The sequence below is a fragment of the Tenrec ecaudatus genome, chromosome 14 (genome assembly GCF_050624435.1).
Source record: "Tenrec ecaudatus isolate mTenEca1 chromosome 14, mTenEca1.hap1, whole genome shotgun sequence".
In the NCBI taxonomy this organism is placed as follows: domain Eukaryota; kingdom Metazoa; phylum Chordata; class Mammalia; order Afrosoricida; family Tenrecidae; genus Tenrec; species Tenrec ecaudatus.
Genome location: NC_134543.1, coordinates 45,420,519 through 45,443,722, shown reverse-complemented (window position 1 = coordinate 45,443,722; position 23,204 = coordinate 45,420,519). Strand labels below are relative to the sequence as shown.

The window sequence follows — 23,204 nt, the reverse complement described above, 5'->3', positions numbered from 1 at the left end:
CCTTTCAATCGGATCAATATGTCAAAGCAGTTTTAAATTTCAAATTTTTCTCTATAGGGAAAATAAGGCCTTTGAACTCACTGCCGACTCATTGTTAGAGCCTTATTCCTCTACCTGGGTACTTGGAGATAGGAGCCCCATGGGAAATAAGCGCTCCCATTTACATAATAGGCTCGGGGACCAAGAACATGTGCGAAACAGGCCTTGCTTGAATGACTAAAAGCACAGATGTGAGTAGCAGAGGACACTCAAGGGGCAGACTCTGGCCGTAGCTGAGGCCTCTAGAGGAGGAAGGTCTGGGAGAGATGATACTCCACTTCTGCAGCCCTTCTCATGTGTGGAGACGGGAACTTGTGCAGCCAAGCTGTAGCCCAGAAGGTCCATTAAACAGCAAACTATAAGGCCAAATCCATCCCAAGGTCAAGGATGCTCCGACTATGATTGTCTTTTACCTTCAGTCCAGGAACCAGAAACTCGGGAGGGAGTCTGGTCCATGGCCCTTGTTCCCACAAATAGGTGTCTTTTCCCCTTTGCAGGAGTCTGACCTTGCGCAGACCTTGATCCAGTGAGGGGAAGAGGGGGCCAGGTAAGACTCAGAGGAACTGTGAGTGAGGGACTGAGGCTGGCCCAGAGTGATTCAACAGCATCACTTCTGTCTGTTTGGGGGGACTTAGAAACTGTCCCTTGGCTAAAGGAAGTGAGGACACACACCAGCATTGGAGGCAAGGGGTGACACTGGCAGAGAATGCCAAGCACCCGGGGCGCATGGAGTCAAGGCAGCAATGCCATCAGTGCCCCGGCCCACATTTTATGAATTCTCCTAGTACATTGCCTCTGAGATCTTGCTTCCTCTTCTGTGTTCGTCCTCACATTTCTTCATGGTGAAAATGCAGGAGGGTACCCTAGGAGGCTGTCCCCAAACCTTGCACTCTTGAAGTGTGGCCCTCTAGGACCCAGAGAGGGCATGTCAATCAAAATACCCCATGTCCTGGCGCTGTGATCTTCTCTGACCACGTGAACGTGGGCAAGTAGCTTCAGTGCTCGGAAACCTGTGAAAAGGTGTTCTCATGCCTGCTCGGCCTTCCTCAGAGTGGAGGATGAAACACTTTAAAATGCAGTGGTTCTCAACCTGTGGGTCGCAACCCCTTTGGGGTCGAACGACCCTTTCACAGGGGTTGCCTGATTCATAACTAGCAAAATTGTAGTTATGAAGTAGCAATGAAAATAATTTTATGGTGGGGGTGGTTTCACCACCACATGAGGAACTGTATTAGAGGGTCACCGCATTAGGTAGGTGGAGAACCAAAGTTTAAATGATAAAGCGTTGACCATCTAGAATGGCATGTGGATTCCATTGTTGTAGGAGTATTTGAAATATTAACATCCAAAAAGCAATCTGCATTAGAATAGGGATAATGGAGACTCCTCCCCACCCCCACCCCCCACTGGAAATTCAGAGAGAGAGAGAGAGAGAGAGAGAGAGAGAGAGAGAGAGAGAGAGAGAGCACAAGCAGGGCTGGGGGAGCGGGGCCACTCACTTGAAAGGGTGGCCCTCGTCGGTCTTCTGCACGGCTTGTAAGACCGACTTGTAGATGCGGAAACTGATGGTGGCGGAGAGCGCGGCCAGGGCCAGATAGGCCACGACGCTGACGACGCTGAACTGGGTCAGGGAGAAGAGCAGCAGCAGGCAGCTCCCGAACACGATCCCCGTCTGCTTGATGTCGCGCCAGTACAGCAGGTCAATCGCTGCGGGGCGGGGACACGACAGGGACCCAGCTCAGTCCCGGGCGCCACCAGGCCCGCAGCTGACGCCTTCCTCACGCCCCAGGTTCTCACCTGGCGGTCGGTTCCGACACGCCCTGGCATCTCGCTTGCGGTTGGAAGAGTCTTTCCCACCCCGAGGACGTTTACATTTACAGGCAGGGAAAATCTCTCTGGGTGCCCCTCGGCGCTGCACCCGTCCCACCGCTGTGACGCGCTCTGGAAATGCAGAGGCCCCTGCCAAGTCCCCTTTTCAGCGTGGCATTCATTCTGCGCGCACCTTGTTTCACTGCAGGTCATTTCTGGTTTCCGTGGTAGCCCGTTGGTGGCAACGCAGGGACACAAATGCCCCACCTCTGAGAAGGGGCTTCAGCAATGGAAAGAGACTGGTGGCCCCTGAGACCCCAGTCAATTCCAAAGGCATCACGACCAAGACACCAACCCCACACAAAACAAAACCAACTCACTGCCATCGAGCTGATGCAGATCATAGTGACCCTATAGAGCAGGGTAGAACTGCTCCTGTGGGTTTCCAAGGCTTTTTAGGGGAGTAGAAACCCTCAGCGGCTCCTCCAGAGAGAGGTGGTTTCGAACTGCTGGCCTTATGGTTTGCAGCCCACTAGTAACCAGCACGCCCCCAGAGGTCCTTGGAGCCAGGTGCAGTGCCAACCAAGATGAGAATAAAACCAAAGGGCTAATAACTGTGCCCGGAAGGAACTCTGAGGTTGATGTTTGGATCAGGCCATTTGGCTCATTCTGACTTGTTGCCTGCATCCTGTGACTCAAAAGCCTGGAGGGCAAATTTTATGATGGGTATCACTTCCGTCATGCCACTGAGAAACCAAAATTCAAAAGAATAAAGTCATGGTGCTTCCAGGGGGCCCTAAAATGTGAAAATTTAGAATATCCCCATCACCCGGATATGAAAAAAGAGCAAAAAACCTTGAAGAATGTACGCAAAACCCTTCTTCGATTAGGCTTTCAATGAGCATTCTGCTGATCAATCTTCAGGAAGAGCAAGAGATGTGCAACTCATTACAAGTGTCATTTTCTTACATTGCTTCTTGTGAAGGGCGTGTGGAGGCAGTGTGCATGCAGAATTAATCTACCAGCCATTCGGCTCGAAGGGAAACCGAGGGGACCAAGCTGACAGGGCGTGGGAGCTGCTCCCACCACACATGGGTGCGCAACTAGCTGAATGAACCAAGCTCACGGCCATTACGTCGAATCTGGCTCAGGAGGGCCCTCCAGGGCAGAGCAGAACTGTACCTGTAGGTTGCTAAGACGATACATCTTTAGGGGAGTAGAAAGCTTCATCCTTCTCCCCCACCCGGGCAACTGACAGTTTCAAACTGCTGCCCTTATGTTGAGCAGCCTCATTTGTACCCCATTATCCACCTGGGCTCCTCCATGAATGAAAAACCACATAGCCTGGTGACAACCCTGAGACTATCAAAGTGACAAAAGGAAAGCTGCAGAGAATTAAACCCTTTCTCGAGCCAACTTGCCTTGGAGCGGCTTAGGTTCTATTCTAATAGACTGAGGATGTGCCCAGCAACCTGAAGCCGGAGTCTTATGAGTGTGGCCATGTTTTCTCTCCACCATCTCTGCCCATCCCTGGCCCCAGCCTGCCCCATGGATGACATTAATGCCCAAAGACTCCAGTAGGCAATTACTTCGTTGGCCAGAGATGTGTTCCCTTTCCCCTCCAACACTTCTGTGGGGCGGAAGGCGAGCAGAGGAGAGGAGAGGATCATGAGCACAGAGAGGGGTGTAACCAAGAGGTTTTCCTCTTTGAGTCGGACTGGTCCTGTAAGTAGGTTCCAGGCCAAGGAAAGGCCCGACTGCCCAAAAGCCTCCTCCCCTCCCAGCGGCACCCACCGCCAGCCACACAGATCGATATTCTCCATTAGGAATTCATTCTTTTGGCACAAGCCTATTTATCTTCAAAGAACTCCTCATTGTTATTTAATGCTAACATCCTACAATGAGACAGCACATTAAAGAGGGACTTTTCGTTAACAATATCATCGGAATGAGTTCACTGGATGATTTTCCTTTTTGGAGAATTTGTTAAGAACCAAGCCAAAAAAGCAACAACCACATTCACCGTCTTCCAGTCCATACTGGCCTCTGTGTGGGTGGAAGGTCTCATCTTTCTGCTGAGGAGCAGCTGGTGGTTTCGAACTGCTGACCTGGCGCTTAGCAGCCCAGCCCATAACCCCTGTGCCACCAGAGCTCCTTGGCTGAGAACAGGACTCAGAAAAAATGAGCCTCTTTAAGCAAAGATCTTTTGGAAGACAGAATAGTAAGCAACCCGTGGGGCTCCAGGCGTGGATGATAGACAGGCCAAGAGATCTCTGCAGATGCCCGACTGGCCATTTTTCTGCTTCGCACCAGGGGAGGGAAAGCAAGAATAAAACGAAGCCTGGGCACCATCACGCCGCAGTAGGACCCTGTCCACCTCCATTCACTTATTTGATGCATCCTTGCTGTTGTTCCATACTGTCAAGGCAATTTTTTATTCTACATGGACCCCTGGGCGCCAGGGATATCAAAATAAATTTGTAAAAACAATTAAAAACCACACAAATCATTTAAAAAATAAGTCCTGTTTTGTTTTGTTTTATGACACCCACAAACGTACTGGGCAGACACACCGGAAGCAAATGCATTACAGACCAGCATGACTGTGCTGAAAGCGGGACTATTTGATGCTAGAGAAGGCAAGCGCATATCCATTCTGAATAAGAAGGTGCATGGGAGACCCTACACTCAGATTCAAGGCAAAGAAGGGGCAGTAATGTGTTCATGTCAAGTGGCTCCCCACTTAACAGACGACTTGGCCCTTGGGAAAATGCTCTGCCCTCCAGGTCAGCCATCGGAGTCTCTAATCTGCTGTTCACCCACAGTGGTAGGCAGGCAGCAGGTGAGGCGTTCCCTGAAGGAAATCTCGACAGGAGAGCGTTCACTAAGGAACAGTGCACGGCGCATCTTTCCATCACCTGGTGAGGCTGAGAAGCCTAAGGAAGGATCAGTAAGTATCCTAAAACAGTAGGATGCTGCTTCCGGTAAGTTTGTAACAAGCTATGTGAGCAGATTTGGAAATAGTCAAAGACCTTCATACATTATCTTTTTAAAATCTTAGAGTAAACGCCTTTAGATTGAATAAACGAGTCCGCTAACAGTTAACAAGCTTGCATTCTAACTAGTTAATGGGAGCCAAACAAAAAAAAGAAAAACTCAGTCAACGAGTTGCTTATAGCGACCCTATAGACAGGCTAGAACTGCCCCTGTAAGTTTCCAAGATTGGAACTCTTTATGGGAGTAGAAAGCCTGGTCTTTCTCCTGAGGAGCTGCTGGTGGTTTCGAGCTACTGACCGAGATCAGCAGCCCAATAAGCAGCTACATGGCCCCAGGGCTCAGACAACAGGAGCTGCAAGATCATATTCTAAATTTGATGCTTCTTCCAAACAAAATGGTTGCCTCTCTTTGTTACACACTACACATTAATTATATGAAACGTGAATTAGGGGCTAGCTACCCACACTCTATGTAAATGTGGTTTTGGAATTAGATATATAAAGTGAAACACTACTTGTTAAGGGAAAATTAGTTGTACAATAGTAAGAAGTTATGGATCAGCTATTATCTCTGGTAGACACAGGAATGAAGGGCTAACATTTTTTTCCTGCTTTTAAGGAATTTAAGATGTAGTTTGGAAGACTGGCCATTTTTTAAAATGTTGAATCAATGCCAATATATTTTGTGCTGTTGGAGGTGGCCAACATTAATTGGCTAGTACTTGAATTGGTAAGAAAGGAGCTTATTGATACGAGGAGCTTTAAAGGTTCATGGGAAAATAAAAATTAAATAAGGGATATTTCCTTGAGCATTTTACATTTTGAAGCCCTCTGGAAGGAGTCCTGGTCCGTCAACAGCCAAGCGCTCAACAACTAACCCAAAGGTTGTGAGTTCAGACTCCCTGGCCGAGGGAGAAAGATGTATCGTTCTTCTTCCGTAGAGACGACAGTTTTGGAAACCCCAGGGGCAGTTCTACTCTGCTCTAAGGGTGGCTTTGGCTGGATTGGACTGGGCAGCAGTGGGTCAGGACGGCTTGTGAATGTGATGAACAACTTAAGAAGCTAGAGGAATGAAAGGGAAATATCATGATTAGTTGTCAAGGATGGTGACTAACGAGCCGTGAGAGAAAGAAGTAAAAGCTAATTAAGGGTGAAAGCAACATTTCAAACCTGGTGAGGGAGTGATGAGTATCATGGACAAAAATAGGGAAGCTGCGGTGAACTGGTTTGGGGAACAGCTGTCACATGTTTTTAAACCTACAGAAGCGGGCACAGTGACACCAGAAAGAGGCACTTTGACACGGCCTGGGGCAGAGATGGAATAAGAACCATGGAAGAGACTATTATGGGTACATACTTGCTTTAAGATCTTATTTTTTTAAGCTGGGAAGTTCTATTTCTTTTTAGACTTTGCCAGAACAGTCTCGCATTAATGACCAACAACATCAGATACAATGGTACTCAGATGAATATTTATAGGAGGTAATTTGATCTGTGGGGTTGAAATTCATATTTATATACTCCCAATGGAAATATTATGTAAGCCATGAGAATAGACTCGAACTCCATTGGAATGGCAGCTAAGGAACATATTTTAACGAATACGTGAGGCTATAAAATGAGAGTTGTGGGTGGTAGAAAGGGAATCACAATAGTGTAGGTCAGAGTACTTCAACAGAAGGACAGTTCCAAAGGAAGGGGCCAGCCACCGTGTAGAATGATGCAGACAGGCCAAGGGAAATGGACATGAGAAAGGACCATCGGATTTGGAGGCTGGAAGATCCTTCAAAACTGAGAGGGCAGTTTTAGGAGTAATGGGGATGGAATGCATGTTGTAAGGGGCCGGGCATCCGGTGGGAAGTACCGTGTGATAAAACAAAACCCACTGCCATTGAGTTTATTTGGATTCACAGTGACCCTAGCTAGAGGGCAGAGCAGAAGGGCCTCGTTGGGTTTCCATAGATCTTGGTGAGTGCAAAAGCCTCGGCTTTCTCCATAGAGCCTCACTGCCGGTCCCAACTGAGCAGCCCAATAAGTAAGCCACTACGAACAAAGATGTTAAGTAAGTTCAGTTATAGCTCGGGGAGCAAAAGCAACGAGTACCGCCTTAGGTGGGCAAAGGCTGGGAACATTAGTGGAGAGAGAGGGAGGGCTGGTTCTGTAAAGAGGAGCTATCTGATGCAAGAAAATCTTGCAGAAGGTGGGCAAGGGCAGAAGCAGCCCTTCCTTCTCAGAGGTGAAGGAAGAAGAGACACAGGAACAGGTGCCTGCGGCAACAGGTATGCTCTGAAAACAGAAGAGGGAACAACAAAGAGGTACATTCATTCAAATCTTGTCGAAAAGGAGCCGAGAGACCTTCTTGACACTAAGAAGGTTAAGGGCAAGAACAGAAAGAAGTAGAAAGAACGGAGTCCTGAGCTACCGAAGACAGGAGTGATGAGCCGGAAACACGCTGGTCCTCTGCTCCATGGAAAGTAGATACTGGGTTTCAAAGACTTAGTTCAAAACCGAACGTACCGTATCTCATTGGCCCTTTTATACACTGATTATATGTTGAATAATGCCAGGCTGAGAAGGGCAGCTGGGAACCCAGGGGCCAGGGAATAGCAGCGGCTATTTGTGGTCAGAACAGGGGCACATGGCCTGAAACTCTGGTGAGCCCATGGGAGTTGTGGGAGGTGATGCAAATGAGAGCTTTTCATATTTTAATTCTGCTTACAGTGGTGAAAACCCAAGTAGGAAGCTTTATAGTACTCAATTCAGAAAAAAAATGAACAAGCATTTGAATAAAGTTTCCTTAGAACACATATTAAAAAGATATCATAATTAAAAAAAAGATATCATAATAAATAAAATAAATAACAAAAATATGCAACAAATTACCCCACGAAATCTACAGGTGAGGCATCCTGGTGGTGCAATGGCAATGGCTGAGCGTTCAGCTGCTGACCAAAAGGTTGGGGCCCACCCCTAGCAGCCTCCTTGGTGGGAGGAAGCTCCCACAAGACTGGAGTTTTGGAAACCCTTGGGGCAGTTCCACTCCAGTGTTACTGGGTGCTATGACTCAGAATTAACTTCAAGGCAATGGCTGTGGTTTTGGCTTTGTCTTCAGGTCTACTGTGAAGGACAGAAAGCCCCTTTCTTCTTCTAATAGCCTCCTAGTGGAGAATGGCCAGGTGACAGCCTAAACAGTTGAGGATGGATTCACTATGCTGAGTTAGTAGGACATGTATATTGCCTGCCAATGATAAATATTAGAGGTATTTGGCTAAAAAACAAGAGTACTTTGTGAAAGGCTCTGAAGGGTATCATAGCAACTGGATAAATGGACTGGGCTTTGGTGATCTCACCTATGTGCTCCAAACCTCAGCGACAACACACGGCAGCTTGCCTGGCACAGGCTTAGGACTGGAATCTCCTCAGTGGCAGTGGGTTTGGTTGGTTCTGTTCTTGTCATTGTTTTTTCAATGTATTATTATCAATCATTTTAGTGGGGGCTCTTACAAATCTTTTAACATTCGATTTGTCATTGGTTCTGACTTTCCTCATGGTGTCCCTGTTTTATGGTAAAATATGGAACGGTGAAAACGGGAAAGCTATTACTATCTACTCTGGCCAACCTTCTGTGGTGACATTTTGTTTGCACCAGGAAGAATCGACCCAAGAAGCTGGCTGTTGCAACAATGCTTGGACACACTGCCCAAATGCAATGTTTTTCTAGTCTAGAAATTTTCACAAGGAAGTCAATTATTGTAATCAATTATTCCAAAAATTCACTGCCATCGAGTCGATTCCAACGGGACTGCTAAGCTGTGGTCTACCTCGGCTACTGACCGCAAGATTAGGGGTTCAACTCAACCCACTGTAACACCAAGGCTCCTCATCAATTACTGGAAGCTGGCTAAAAGAGTAACTAAAAGTGGACAGCATATGCATCTCAGTGATTGTTTAAGTTAGAATGTTGGTGTCATCTCTCAATCTACATGATGATTGCTCACACTGTTGTTGTTTTCTATTTGGCTTTTAAAAAGTAGCACTACTGAAATGTAATGTCACCTGAAACGTTTTCTGGACTCAGATGGAATATAAGTAAATTACATTTAAGTTTATTGTATAATAATGATGGTCAGGTGGAATATAAGTAAAATAAAATTAAGGCTATTGTATCATGATGATGGTCAGGGTGCATAATTATAGTTTACATGATATGCTTATATTGTATTTATATATAAAATATTAGTGGGTGTTCCATCTTTCAAATTCATGAATTTTTAATAAACTTTCTGAATACCCTGCAGCTACTGCTGGATGGCATAATTGAATACACCTAAAATAGTATTCTCTAATAGCATGGTTTTAAACACCAGCTTCTTAGAATGAAATTCGTGAAAGATAAGCTCCAACACTAGCCATGCCAAACTAATGCAACTGTAGTTCTCCCTAATTTAGAAATCCCTTAGAGCTGATAGCAGGTCCACCTTCTTCACTGAGCCACTCCAAAGCTGTTCACTGGCCATGGTGCATATGCCAGGATTGATCCATAGCCAAAGGGTATAATTATTTTCACTACTTGAAACCATGGCCCTGTTGACCAGATGGGAGGTTGTTTGTTTGGGTGTGTTTGTTTTTTTTTTACCCTAGAGCACATGGTTTGTGAGGATAAACCTGTTTAGATTTATACAATATGGACTCTGGGGAATGATGGAGATGCTAATACTCAGAAACCAAGAAGTGAAAGTACTAAAAGGTGTCTAGGTATGACACAGGAGAGGTGGAAGGAAGCCAAAGACCACCTTTCTTTGCTCCAAATTTGTGCAGGCCTATAGACATAGGGTGCAAGATTTCTCCTACTCTGCTCATCTTCCTCTCCCTTCTTTCTTCCTGAGACCCAAAGTGTATTTATGTAAGGCGTCTCACAGTTCTTTTCCAGATGAACTAAACAGGCATTTTCCGCTGCCTTGGGAGCCCTCGCCATTTCTACTTTGAGTGTTATGTGCTGTACTCCGTCCACTTGCAAATACAGCTCTGGAGCACATTCAAATGTAAAGTAAAACATATGTATAGCCCCACACCAAAAACATTTGCACTGCAGCAAATGACTTTCTCTCTAGAATGTTGACATGGGATTTAATTTGCATCGAACTACCAAGTCAAGCCTCTTTTTCTTTTTGGTTCTCGATTGGATTATGGAAATGAGAGTAGCACTAGTTTCAGCACTAGGTTTGAAGACAAAGAGCAATCTTTTTGGTCAATTTTTCTTATCCACGGTGAATCTTTTTAAAAAAGTTAGAGCACAATAGAATTAAACAATGATTCCACCCCATGAGACCGCACTAGACACGGCCCCTGCAACGCCGCCACCGCCATTGGCACAGCTCCCCGTTTACTCGCAGGCAGACGCCGCTCGGGTAGTAAAGAAACACGCACCTGCAAGTAAGCAATCCTGCCAGTGCTCACTTGATCGTCCTTTACTTCTCTCACAGTCGGCTGAGGAGATTTAACATATAATCCTGTTTTATAAAAATTATTTTCATGGCCGATCGACTCTGCCAGCTTTATGTTCTATTGTACAGGAAACTGAAACCATATTTATCAAATATTAACACTTCTCAACCCTGGGTGGCAGTGCGTTGGTTGAACTGAGGTGTTATTTTGAACCTTTGCTTGCATACATTGAAATTTTCACAATGTCCATGTGTCATGTCTAGAAAAAATAATTGAGTCACATTGTCTCTCAGAACTTGGAGATATTACTTGGATAAAGATTTCTTGAAAATGATCCTAACTTGTGGTAAAAGGAGACCCTCTATTTTTTTCCCCATTGAGTAACTGACTACCTATATTCAGTATATTATTGGCACAATAAGAATGTTCTTTCATTTAAAAAATCCTCCAGCTAAACCAGCTTCCTCACTTTATCTTTTAAGAATCTGTAGAGATGGAATTTATAAATGTAACATTTATATAATAGTTTAGTGCTACCATACATATAGGCAAAGACTGATTTTAATAAAAGGAAATATTAGTCTGCTTTTATGTATATATAAAATTATTTCCACCTAATGCCATTTTCAAAAGATAAATCTTTCCATTACAGTGGCTAAAGTAGAAATTTCTTCTGTGTGCCCTGGGGTGACTGGCTATTTGATAAATGCTTCAAACCAACTACTATCAGGATGGGCTACCCTGAAGAACTGTTTCCTTACTGAGTAGTTAGGTCGGTTTATAAAGAAGGGGCAGGGGACTGCTTTCAGGTCTCTTCTCTGGGCAGCATTTTAAATTCTGCTACTGTTTCACTTGGGGAGAATTCTGACACACTGAAGAGGGACCTGATTAGTAGCGCAAAATATATGCCCGGTATCAATCCAGTGTCCTACCAAGTGAACTGATTGAGAACAATAAAACTTAGTGGGGGGGGGGACACAGTATATCACAAACTGAATGATGAGGATGAATGGTTCTATCTAGTCAAACTTGGTTTCCCTCTTGGTACCTTTTGGATTTAGAATCGTAGTTAAAAGTGGTGGCTTCAGTGGATAGTGTGTCTATTACCTCCATGAATCACTGTCTTCTCTGTCATGAGACCAGATGAACTGGGTGGTATCTGGCCAGCATTACTGATCATTTTGATCAAAGATTCTTTTTCTTTTTTTTTGTAGGAGTGAATTAAAAAAATCATTTTATTGGGGGCTCATGCAACTCTTATCACAATCCATACATACATCAATTGTGTAAAGCACATTTGTACATTCATTACCCTCATCATTCTCAAAACATTTGCTCTCCACTTAAGCCCCTGGCATCAGCTCCTCCAAACACAGGCTTACCTATGTTTTCATCATCTTTTTCAAAACATTTTCTTTCTACTTGAGGCCCTGACATCAGTTCCTTGTTTTGCCCCCTCCCTCCCTTGCACTCCCGCCCTTCCCCATGTCCCCTTGATAATTTTTTTATCATTTTATTGGGGACTCATACAATTCTTATTACAATCCATACATCCATCCATTGTGTCAAGCACATATGTACATTTGTTGCCATCATTCTCAAAACATTTGCCTTCTACTTGAGCCCTTAATATCGGCTGCTCGTTTTCACCCTCCTTCTCCACTCCCCCTACCTCATGAACCCTTCATCATTCATAAATTATTATTATTTTGTCATATGTTACACTGTGCGACATCTCCCCCCACCCTCTTCTCTGTTGTCCCTCCCCCAGGGAGGAGGCTATATGTAGATTCTTGTAATCAGTTCCCCCTTTCTACCCCACATTCTCTCCACCCTCCAGGCATCACTGTTCTCATCACTGGTTCTGGAGGAGTCTTCTGTCCTGGATTCCCTGTGTTTCCAGTTGCTATCTGTACCAATGTACATCCTCTGGTCTAGCCAGATTTGTAAGGTAGAATGGGGATCATGATAGTGGGGGGCGGGGAGGAAGTATTTAAGAACTAGAGGAAAGTTAGATGTTTCTTCGCTGCTACCCTGCACCCTGCCTGGTTCATCTCCTCCCCACAACCCTTCAGTAAGGGGTGTCCGGTTGGCTACCAATGGGCTATGAGTCTCCACTCTGCACTAACCCACATTTTCAATGATATGGTTTTTTGTTCCTTGATGCTTGATACCTGATCCCTTTGACAGCTTGTGGTCACACAGGCTGGTGCGTTTCTTCCATATGGGCATTTGTTGCTTCTGAGCTAGATGGCCTTGATCAAAGATTCTATAGAGGAATCCTGATTGGGGGTGGGGTGGGCTAGAATAAGGAACAGAATGTTTAATTCTGAATGGAATCCAGATTTTCTGGCGCTGGTTCAACCACTGAAATTACTATCCTTAGATAACTTTTAAACTTTACACTAAATCTGTCCCCTGAAGTCTTCTTTGAACCAAACCACAGTTTAGTTTAATTAGTAAAAAATGTTGGCCATGAGCATTATGTTCAATTTAAAGAATGATCTGTAGGAGAGATCCCATAGGCAATAGCAACTTGAAAAGTTTGATGAGACACTTAGGGATTAATGAGTTAAAGCTAATGGAACAGTTGGAAATGGATAACAAGAACAACTGCCTAACTTGAAGCATGTAATCAGTATCCCTGAGGTGTGTGAGTAGAAACTGTTGAATGATTAGAAATTTGTATATGACTGTGCATATTTTTAACCAGAAGGAGGGGGGAAAGCCTAAACTAGAGATCAGACTGCTCTGCCTTCAGGGTCCAGATACATTCTACAGCAAATCACTGTCCTTCTCAGCCGTAAGCCTGCTTCCTCATCCACAAAATGAAAGTAACAGTGATCTCACTGGATGTCTGAGTAAGATATGATATGAAACAAGAATTCAGGATACTGCCTGGCACATAGATATTTGTGGAAGAATTAAGATGATGACTTGATGGTGATCATGACATCACAAAATCGATCAATACTTATCAAGATAGTTGCCGTGCTGCTAAATTTTGCTTTCCACATTCTGGAAAGGGCTAACCTATGCAAAATCATTCTCTTGGAAGCAGCAAATGAAAGTGTGACTTTGTAATTCAAATTAGTGTTGAACTAGGAAGCGTTCTAGACTTTATGTCAAGAAGGACACATTTTACTATTAAATTTGCCACTTACATGAAACCTGGGTGAGTCAGTTGACCTCTCTGAGTCTCATAATATCCAGTAAATTGAAAAGCTCGAATGAGAGGTTTTTGGCAAAACACAATCTCTCTCAGCATGATGAGGCATGAAGCCCACACCATCATCAGCATCATCTAGCTTGTTCATACCTTTAGAAAAGTCAACGAAGAAAAGTCTCTGTCTCTGCGGCAGATGGGAAAACAAGGAAAAGTGAGGGGTTCTAGGATTAGACAGTTTGGGCCAGAATCCAGCCTCTGTCACTTACTAGCTGTATGTCTTGGAGAAAACTCTTCATCTCTTCATCTATAAACTGCAGATAATGATAAAACTTATCCTTCATGGAATTTGTGCGGATAAAATGCAATGATACAAGGAGAACACACAGCAAGTGCTCAATAAACAGTAGGGTTGTTAGCTGATCCCTGCTGGTGTCGTGGTTATGTACTAGGCTGATAACCTTAAGGCTAGCAGTTCGAATCCATCAGCCGCAGGAAGATGGGGCTTTCTACTCCCATCAAGAGTCACAATCTTAGAAACTCCTAGGGATAGTTCTGCTCCACTGATAGGGTTGCCATGAGTCAGAATCAACTCAATGACAGTAAGTTTGGTTTGGGGTTTTTTATGATTATTACTTACATGATTAGTTTTTTATTAAACACGATTTAAAAAAATTTATAAAACATCCACGTGTTTTATTAAGGAGCCCTGGCACTAAAGCCCTCTGATGGAAAAGTGGGTGATGTGTTGGGTTGCAAACCACAATGTCAGTGGTTTGAAACCACCAACGGCTCTGTGGGAGTAAGATGAGGTTTTCTACTCCCATAAAGATTTATAGTCTTAGAAACCTGCAGGGACAGTTCTACTCTCTCTTATACGTAGGAGTTGTGCAATATAGCCTAAGGTTGGACTTTAGCTGCCTTTTTTTTTAAACATTCTTGTTCAGGACTGAAATAACAAATTGTGATAAACCATACATCACTTTATGTTAATAAAATAAATTTAGGGTTCCTTTTGCATGTGCATCGCAGTCTTCATGACACACTGCAATCTGTTCCAGTAGAGTCTCCATGTAGTATTCAGTCTGCTGCAATTTCTCCACAGAATAAAGAAAAATATGGAGGAAACCCGAAGTGCATACTTTTTGTTCCCTTCCAAGCAAGGCTTTCGTCTTGTTTCAACTCCAGACACATTACAGAGGATACGACACTGATTTGTAGTGTCACAGCCTCATTCACAGCTGCTCCTCAAATCAGCGCCCCTCCCCCAACGCCCCCGGCCATTCCATCATTTGTGTACTAGACCTTTGCTCTGGCGGTCTGTGGAATGGACTCATTGAGAATTATTACACAGCAGCATCTGCCATTCTGGAAAATAATTAAATTGGCTTGAGGAGCTTTGGCCCGATCAAATCAGAAGCTCTAAGGTGGGGCACGGGCATCCTTTCTGGTCTTCAGCACTATCTACTACTGTGTGCGAGCGAGTATATACACCATACTCCGGGGGAGTCTAATGTGCAGCCAGGATGAAGAAATCCTGCTTTTTAAGAGCACAGGAAATAGAAGTGAAGAAGATAAGTAAAAAATACTAAACAACAGCTACAAACAAACAAACAACTTAATAATGATTTAGTTCAAATGAAGAGTTCTCTCATTGGGGTGGAAAAGGGGAATACTTCACTTACCATTTCTGTTGGGCATATAAACCCACCCACCCCATTATTGGTTAATCTCCAAGGTAATGGCTTTGTTCTATCTGACAAAGATAAATCAATGGTACCGACGACTATCAAAGGTCACCTAGTATCAACAGTATCAAATTAATCTTCACAAGTAGCTGTATATTGACAAGGAAAACGATTGTCCTCAAAGGACAAATTATGTCATTTTATGACGTTTGTAAATTGTTTTTTTAAAACTGTCCGTTAGAAGGTCAACTGAGGCACATAAAATTATGTTTGCCTGGTGACACTCCCCTTTACCTCATACAAACACAGTAAGAAGAAAAACGCCACCTTTGAATAGCTACTTTGGAGAGGACGGAGGTAAGCCACGCTAACCGTGTAAGAGCCTGTTTTCTGTCCAACAGCACCTGATGTGACATCACGCCATAGCTGTTTGTCTAGGCTGTGTCTCAAATAAACAGGGTGCGTCTAAACATCTAACAAGAAGGAAAGGTCACAAGGATTTTTACCCCGCTGCCTTTTGTATTAAAGATATATTATTACACCTGGTAGAGAAGCCATGGTGGCTCAGAGGTTAAGGTGCCCGAATGAAAACCCCAAAGTCAGCAGTTCGACCCCACCAGCAGCTCTGTAGGAGAAGAAGGTAGCGCACAGTCCACTCTGTAAAGATGCACAGCCGTGGAAAGCCTAGAGGGCAGTTGTGTTCTCTTGGCAACCACTCCAGGGCGCTGGTTTGGGTTGGGGTTGCTATTCCACGTAGCTCCATGGTTTTCTAGAACCATGCCTCTCCGTTGACATATATTGATTTCCTGGCTTTTATGTTTACTGGGTCTATCGATTTACTCTGAACACTTGCTTTCCAATAGCCCCCTCCCCGCAATTTGAACTAGATAATTGCATTTGTGCCACAGGCACTCAAACCAACCAATACATGGAAGAGCGAGGAAGAGCCGAGGATCCCTCCCACCCTCTCCCTAGACAACGTCGGCTTTCCCTTTGCCTAATCCCTATCCCCAACCAATGCTCTCAGGGGCACTGAAGAAAAGGCTGCCTCGTGTCTTTGTGATAAAAAAGCAAATAAAATTACAAGGGGAAGATGGCCAGGGTTTTGAACACCTCCTCGGCTGCTCCAGGGTAATCTCGGTCCCTTGAGGGATGCTGCAAGACCCTGCAGGTTCAGACGAATGCATCGCCCTCAGATCCAAACGTGCTCAACATTGACATATCTTACAAACACTCAAGTGCCCTATGCTCAATTCATTCCTTCAAATTAGCCCCTTCTCCTCCTCCTCCTCTCTAGCGAGGGAGGTTGGGGAGAGCATCCGAATGTAACAAAGGAGAGAGGGAGGTGTGAAGTACGAGGCGGAATAAAAATGGCTGAAGAGCGATCCCAGCGAGGCTGGAGGCGGCCACACCCAGTGTGAATGTGGACCGTGGCAAAAACCCAAATGCGATTCCGGAGGGCGGGCCGCCCTGTCGGCTGGTTTTTCATTTCCCTCTACTTGTTCGACAAAGATTCCTTAGTAATAATTAGGTGTTACAGGTTACCCCGTGACAGACCCGAAAAAAACTGAAATATTTCAAAATGATCCATCCTTATAGGTGGCTACGCCATCCGATTTTCAGGATTTCAAGAGCCAGTCTGCCTCTCCGGTCTCCTTTGTGTGACCACAAATAACAACATTGAAATGGGTGTGTCCCGCTTTAAAGGATGCTCTGGGTCCTCGCAGTTACTGGCCGTATCAAGACAATCCAATCTTTGGGGCCAGAAATGCATGCACAGGCGGCACGAGCCATGGGGCAGCATCGAACTCCAGGATGCGAAGAGAATAAACAAGTGCGGACCGACCAACGGGCCCCGACAGAGCTCTTGGACAGACACCAACCACCTTATTTAAAATACTAGCAGGATAACAAGAAAACAAAGGGGGTGGGAGTAGGGGTGGGGGATAACGGGGTGTGTGGACAAAATGAAAATAATACAACACCATCCATTTGATTTTGCAAGAAGAGGTTTACTCCCCCCACCCCGCCCCCCGTGGAAGACGCGGGGGCTGAAGCATGCAAAGGTCCCACAGGTGACATGCTGCACAATGGCCGAGCGCGTGGAGCGGGTCCCTGCGCAGCGGGCATGCGGCACGGAAAGAAAGCGAATACCCTGGCTTCTCCAGTTGCTCCACACACAGTCCATCTTGGTGGAATCGGCCGTGGCCTGCATCCCGCGGCCTCGGGGAGCCTTGCTCGGGGCGCGGCGCGGGCACTCGGGCGGTCCTGCGCGGGGCTCGCGGTGGCCGCGCGGCTGCAGACGGACTGAGGCTGCACCAGGCTGCGCGCCGAGGGGCGGGCGCGGCGCGGGCGCGGGCGCCGCAGTCTCCCCGGCAGCGAATCAGCGCGGCGCGCCGCGGCCCCGCAGCCGTCTGCGTGCACGGGCGCGCGGGCGCGGCTCCTCCGGAGCGTGAGCGGGGGGCTCGCGGGTCCGGGGGTGCTGCCAGGGGGCCGGTGAGGCGCGTTCTGACCCACAAGACGCAGGGCGGCCTGGGTGCGGGCGGTTTGGGAGGAGGGGCGAGGAGTTGGAGGCAGGGGTGAGGAGGAGAGCCGGCCTTGGGCGGTTCCCAGCGTGGGGGGGGGCTTACATATTCTAGAAATTTCTAAGAAACCTGTTGGACGACACAGAGTCAACGGCAGGACGGAAATCAGGCTTTCAGCATAATGCCTATTAATTTTTCGCCCTGCTCATTCATCTCCTCCAGTCTTAAATTTTTAGGCACACTGAATTTTAAATGCCTGAATCTTCTAAAGAATTGCCAGACACTCCCACCCCCTACACCCACCTACTCTTACCCCGTGGAATACTCCCGGAGTCCAGGACTGTGGTTGGCAGGCAACGAGCACTGGGGAGGAATCCTGCTCAGGCTCAGAGGCCTGTGTATTTGCCCCTGTTTTGCATGCGCTTTGCCAGTTGAATGAATAAACAAATAGGTATGAGAATGTGGTGCCTGCAGACCCCTGGACCAAAGCCCGTTGATTCTGGAACACGGACTTGTTGGTCAGTCAGCGCAGAGACATTGCAAGGGTGGTCAGCTGTGGGGACATGGAACCAACCAGCTAAGCATAAGACACTCACCCTCCATGGCACCATGTTTGGTACCGAGGCCCGGAAGGCAGGCAGGGTGCACCATGAGGGAGAGAACGCTGGTTTCCAAACCCAGTTAGCTTTGGGGTTCTGGGGCCCCAGTTAGATCGCAAATACCATCCAAAGTTAAAAGACCAGTTGGTGGCAACGTGCTATTCAAAGCTTGTCATGGAACACATGGGATGATACAATCGGCCTTTCAAGAATGGACAAGACAATTGGTCATTGTTGAAGAAGATAAGTTAGAAATAGCAAAGAGGAAGGATAAGGGGGAGAGGTACCTTGAGACCGTAAGCATGAGGGCAGAAGATGCCTGGTGGGCCATAAGGCCAACAGAAGGAAGTTACTAGACCCTGAAGACAAGCTTCCCTCTTCATTGTGGTGGGATGGCTTCGCTCATTATTAATCAACGGGTTCTCCTTCCCTCTCAGAGAAGTGAGTCTTCTCCACAATTCTTCTCAGAAGCTTCTTCCCAGGCCCCCAATTTACATTTGCATGATCTAACGCAGCATGACCTCAGAACTGTGATCTCAAGGTTAAACTGATTGCCATGGTTTTCTATATTAAAAAGCATATTTTTTAACAGACGCTCTGATGGCACAGTGGGCTAAGCATTGGGGTGTTCAGCACAAGGTTGGCAGTTCAAAGCACCCAGCCACTCCATGGGAGAAAGATGAGGCTATCTGCTTCTGTAAAGAGTTACAGTCTCAGAAACCCACAGGGACAGTTCTACTCTGCCCTCTGGGGTCACCATGAGCCAGCATTGATTCAACATTAGTGAGTTTATACACTTGAAAAGTATGATCTTTGGGATCATACAAATTCTTTTCGGGGTACAAGCTTCTAGAAACCGACTGAGCCTCTTGACATATCTGTGCAACACATTTAAACTTATTCTCACAAAGTCTTATTAGGGATGACTTCAGAAGGATAATTTGGCACTGCTGGGTGCCTAAAGTCATCTAGAAGAGGGTGTCAAGAGCCCCCCCCCAAGTCTGATGGGGAAAACAGTGACTGCATTATTACAAAGCACTTTTTCGAAATGACCTACTGTGGAGAGATCTGTGACTTTTCTATATTTGCATTCCTTATACAATTTTCTTCTTTGTCATGGTCATGCTTGGGAATTTAGTCAGCAAAATATTGGCACAAGGTGATTATCTCATAAATACAGAGTTCTTAGTGCAGGACACTGGGCTGTCCTTATGGCAGACAACTGGACAAAGCTCAGAAAGAAGGGGAGTACAAGAGTGGCCAAGGGGGCTGCTGTTGCCCTGGTAACTTTCCCGTTAGAAAATGTGGGGGCCTTGGCCACCAAGAAGGAGCCGTGATAGCATCGTGGTTGTGCGTTGGACTGCTAACCGCAAGGTCGGTAGTGGAAACCACCAGCCAGCTCTGAGCAAGAAAGGCTGAACTTGCTACTCCCCTAAAAAGCTACAGTCTCGGAAAACCACAGGGGCAATTCTACCCTGTGCCAGAGGGTCACTGTGAATCAGAATGGATTCGATGGCAGGTTTTTAAACTGGCCACTAGGAGGCACTGTCAGCCCAGAGATGACCGGGTCATCCACTCCAAGTCTGGACCAAACTCAAAAGGGAACCCACCATCCTTTTTGACTCATAAAAGGGGCAGCAACTACCCGGTTGTCAGGTGCCATGGAGTTGGCTCTAAGTACAACAGGATGAAGCCCTGCTTAGTCCTGCTCAGGCCCCACAGTTCTGTTGGAGCCCACGGTGGCAGCCACCTCGTGACCAGAGCCCGTCCACCTCGTGACCGTCCACCTCGTGACCAGAGCCCGGGTGAACAGCAGGCTGAGCTTAGTCCGTCCCTAACAATGTGGAGCAGGGACAAAGCAAGTTCTCCCTCAAACAGAGGGTAGACTGTGTCAGACCTTTTGAACTCTGCATTGGCATTGATCACAAAATGAAAAGTCAAGTTAGTTTCCAGGCCACATTCTTCTGCCACAGTTGGAGAGAAGTTTGATGACACCTGAAAAAAACAACGTTTCTCGAATTTGGTAGTTGAAAGCTGAGGAAATAAGAAGCCTGATGCGTTGGGGGTAGGAGGCATTGAGATTTTATGATGAAGAAAACGAGGCAGGCATGTGTGAAGCACACTCCGCTGGGACCCCAGGGATGTGAGCATGAGACCTATCTAGGCTATACAAGTTAGTTTTGTGGCCTTTAGCAGGTCTCTACCCATCTCTGGACTCTTGTCTCATACAAAGGAACTATGGCATCAGATGTTTGCTTCTGTGCAATAAGAAGAACTTATCTCCTATAAACACTGTAAACGAGTGCATTCTTTGTAAGAGTGTCCACGTGGTATTCACTGAGAGTGCTTGCCACCATCAAAACGATAAAACGAGTCAAAAGGGTATGGACATTGTCCTCAAGCAGTGAAAGAAGGCAGAAAGCAGAGCGAAGCTTGCTAGGAGTGGGGGTAACGGTCACAGTCATTGACCCAGGAGAAACGAGAAGGACGTTGTATGCAGCCAAGCTCAGAACCCAGTTTCGGTGCTTGCCAGGAGAGGAAGTGATTTCTTTAGTTTTTAGGCTGAAACGATGCATTAGATGGTCTGTTCAAATGAAACGCAAAGTAGCTAAGTTTCTTAATGTCATTCCAGAGCAAGAGGAATGTTGAAGGCTGTGACGCCCAGAGTGACTGTCTCTGGGGTGTTACTGATGAGAACCGCAGGAGTCTGCATTTGCACCTGTCTCATTCCCTGCCGTGGAGTGATTTCCGGCCCATAGTGACCCCATAGGACGGTACAAACCTGCCCTGGTGGATTTCCAACACTGTAACTCTTTATAGGACAAGAAAGCCTCATCTTTCTTTCTCAAAAAGGCTGTTGCTTTGGGACTGCTGACCTTGTGGTTAGCAGCCTAACATGTAACCAACCCACTAGGCCATAAGCACTCCTTATTGATACCTTAGCCAATAAAGAGTTATTAAGTACCTACTGTGTGTCAGTGGGTGAGAGATGGGGCTTTCTACTTCAGTAAACAGTTACCAGTCTCGGAAACCCACAAGGACAGTTCTACCCTGTTCTACAGGGTCCCTATGAGTCAGCCTGGACTCACTGGCTGTGAGTTTGGTTGGATTGTGTTCTGGACAAGGAGCCCAGCTACTGTAGATGTAAAACAAAGCTCCCGTTGTGGTGTTTACATAATCTGTTGTCAATTTGAGAGTATTAAGGGTGAGGGGTGGAGTTTAGCCTGTCAGTCAGGTCACAGCTTGATGATCTCATTTGAAAGCGCTAAGGAGATACCTAGCTCGCTGGAGTCGGGGCACACACTCACTCTCTGAGAAACATTCCTGTTGGCAAGACATATGGAGCTACACTAGAGCCCTGGAGCTGAAGGAGCCACATGGAGACCCCTGCCAGCACTGAGATGCCTCTACCACCACTGGATCCACAAGACTTCCCACCCACGGGTCTGTGATCTTCCTGCATTCAGCATCATTGCATGTGTCTCATCAGTCTGAGGAGGAATTTAATGGATTGGTGTTGGACATACGGGGTAATATTAGACTTATGGACTTGGTCTGGGCTGGGATGTTTTCTCAGTATTCAATTGCTCTTGTATATAAAACTCTTTCTTATACACATATGAGTGTCTATGGATGTGTTTCTCTAGTTTACCCAGATTAACACACATGTCCTCAAGAAATTTATGTGTGTTACGTAGTACTGCTGTAAGAGAAGTAACACAGTGGGTGTCTTAAACAAGTCTCGTTTCTCACAGTTTATGAGGCTGGAAGTCCTAATTGAAGGTGCCCACTCTAGGGGCACGCTCTGTGGGAATGTCCTTATTCTGTGGTTCCCTGGTGATCTGTCTTTATGTGATATGGCCTCTATCTTTCCCATCTCTACTTCTTTATTTCTAATCTGAATATATATACATATGCATAGACACAATATTAAAATACACCCTTTGAGTTGGGCTGCTAACTTCCAGGAGTAGAAAGCCTCCTCTTTCTTTCAAGGAGCAGCTACTCCTGCATAGAGTTACAGTTTTAGAAACTCACAGGGGGTAGTTCTACTCTGTCCGACACAGGGTCCCTATGAGTCAGAATTGACACAGTGGCAGTGGATTTTTGAGTATGTTGATATGGCCTCTTGACATAACCAAGAAAACTCATCCCCAAAGGGATTATAACTGCATGTATACACTCCTAACCAAATTCACTGCGATTGAGTGGATTCCAACTCATAGAGACACTGTATAGGACAGAGTAGAACTGCCCTGTGGATTTCCGAGACTTAAATTGATTTACCAAGGCTGTGCTTCGTTACTGGAATAGACAGCCTCATCCTTTTCCCACAGAGAGGGTGGTGGTTTCGTATCGCTGAACTTTTGGTTAGGAGCTCAACTCATAACCCATTATGCCACCAGGCTTAGTATTTACAACACCTATTTTGAGGACATACAATTCAATCCACAACAATACCTATGGATTGAAACTACCCAGTGGGAAAAAGACGAGGCTTTCTGCTCCCACCAAGACTTACAGCCTTAGGAACCCAGAGAGAGAGAGCTCTACTCTGTCCTATAGTGCCACTACATATATATGTGTACTTGATAATAATAAAAGGTAAACTCATAATGTTTCATATGTGGACAAGGATATGGTGAAAATAAAGAAGGTGGAAGTCATATTGGGAATGGGGATGTGTGAAGTTTGCTATTATCTAGAGGAGTCAGTTAAGGCTTTGAAAGAGTGAAATTGGAGCAGAAACCCAAAGGGAGAAGAAAAGGCTATTAAGTTATATGGGAAAGAATATTCCCAGATGCACTGAGTTTTCAAGGCAGAACGTAATAGCTGATAAACTGTATCAAGCACTCATATAGAACTCTGTGACTTTTATTTTGATGTTCTAGGTATCTGAGTTCTGCACATGGTTCATGCCCTCATCAATGTAAAAG

The 23,204-nt window shown here is 45.8% G+C and overlaps 1 protein-coding gene across 4 annotated transcripts in view; it reads right to left on the bottom strand.

Moving 5' to 3' along the window:
* Nucleotides 1-23,204, bottom strand: part of RTN1 (reticulon 1) — a 412,417-nt gene that overhangs the window by 10,376 nt on the left and 378,837 nt on the right. For all 4 annotated transcript variants that reach the window (XM_075531835.1, XM_075531836.1, XM_075531834.1 and 1 more), the window contains one exon: nt 1,539-1,746. In XM_075531835.1, coding sequence (XP_075387950.1) covers nt 1,539-1,746 — 208 coding nt within the window. The remainder of the gene's footprint in view (nt 1-1,538; nt 1,747-23,204) is intronic.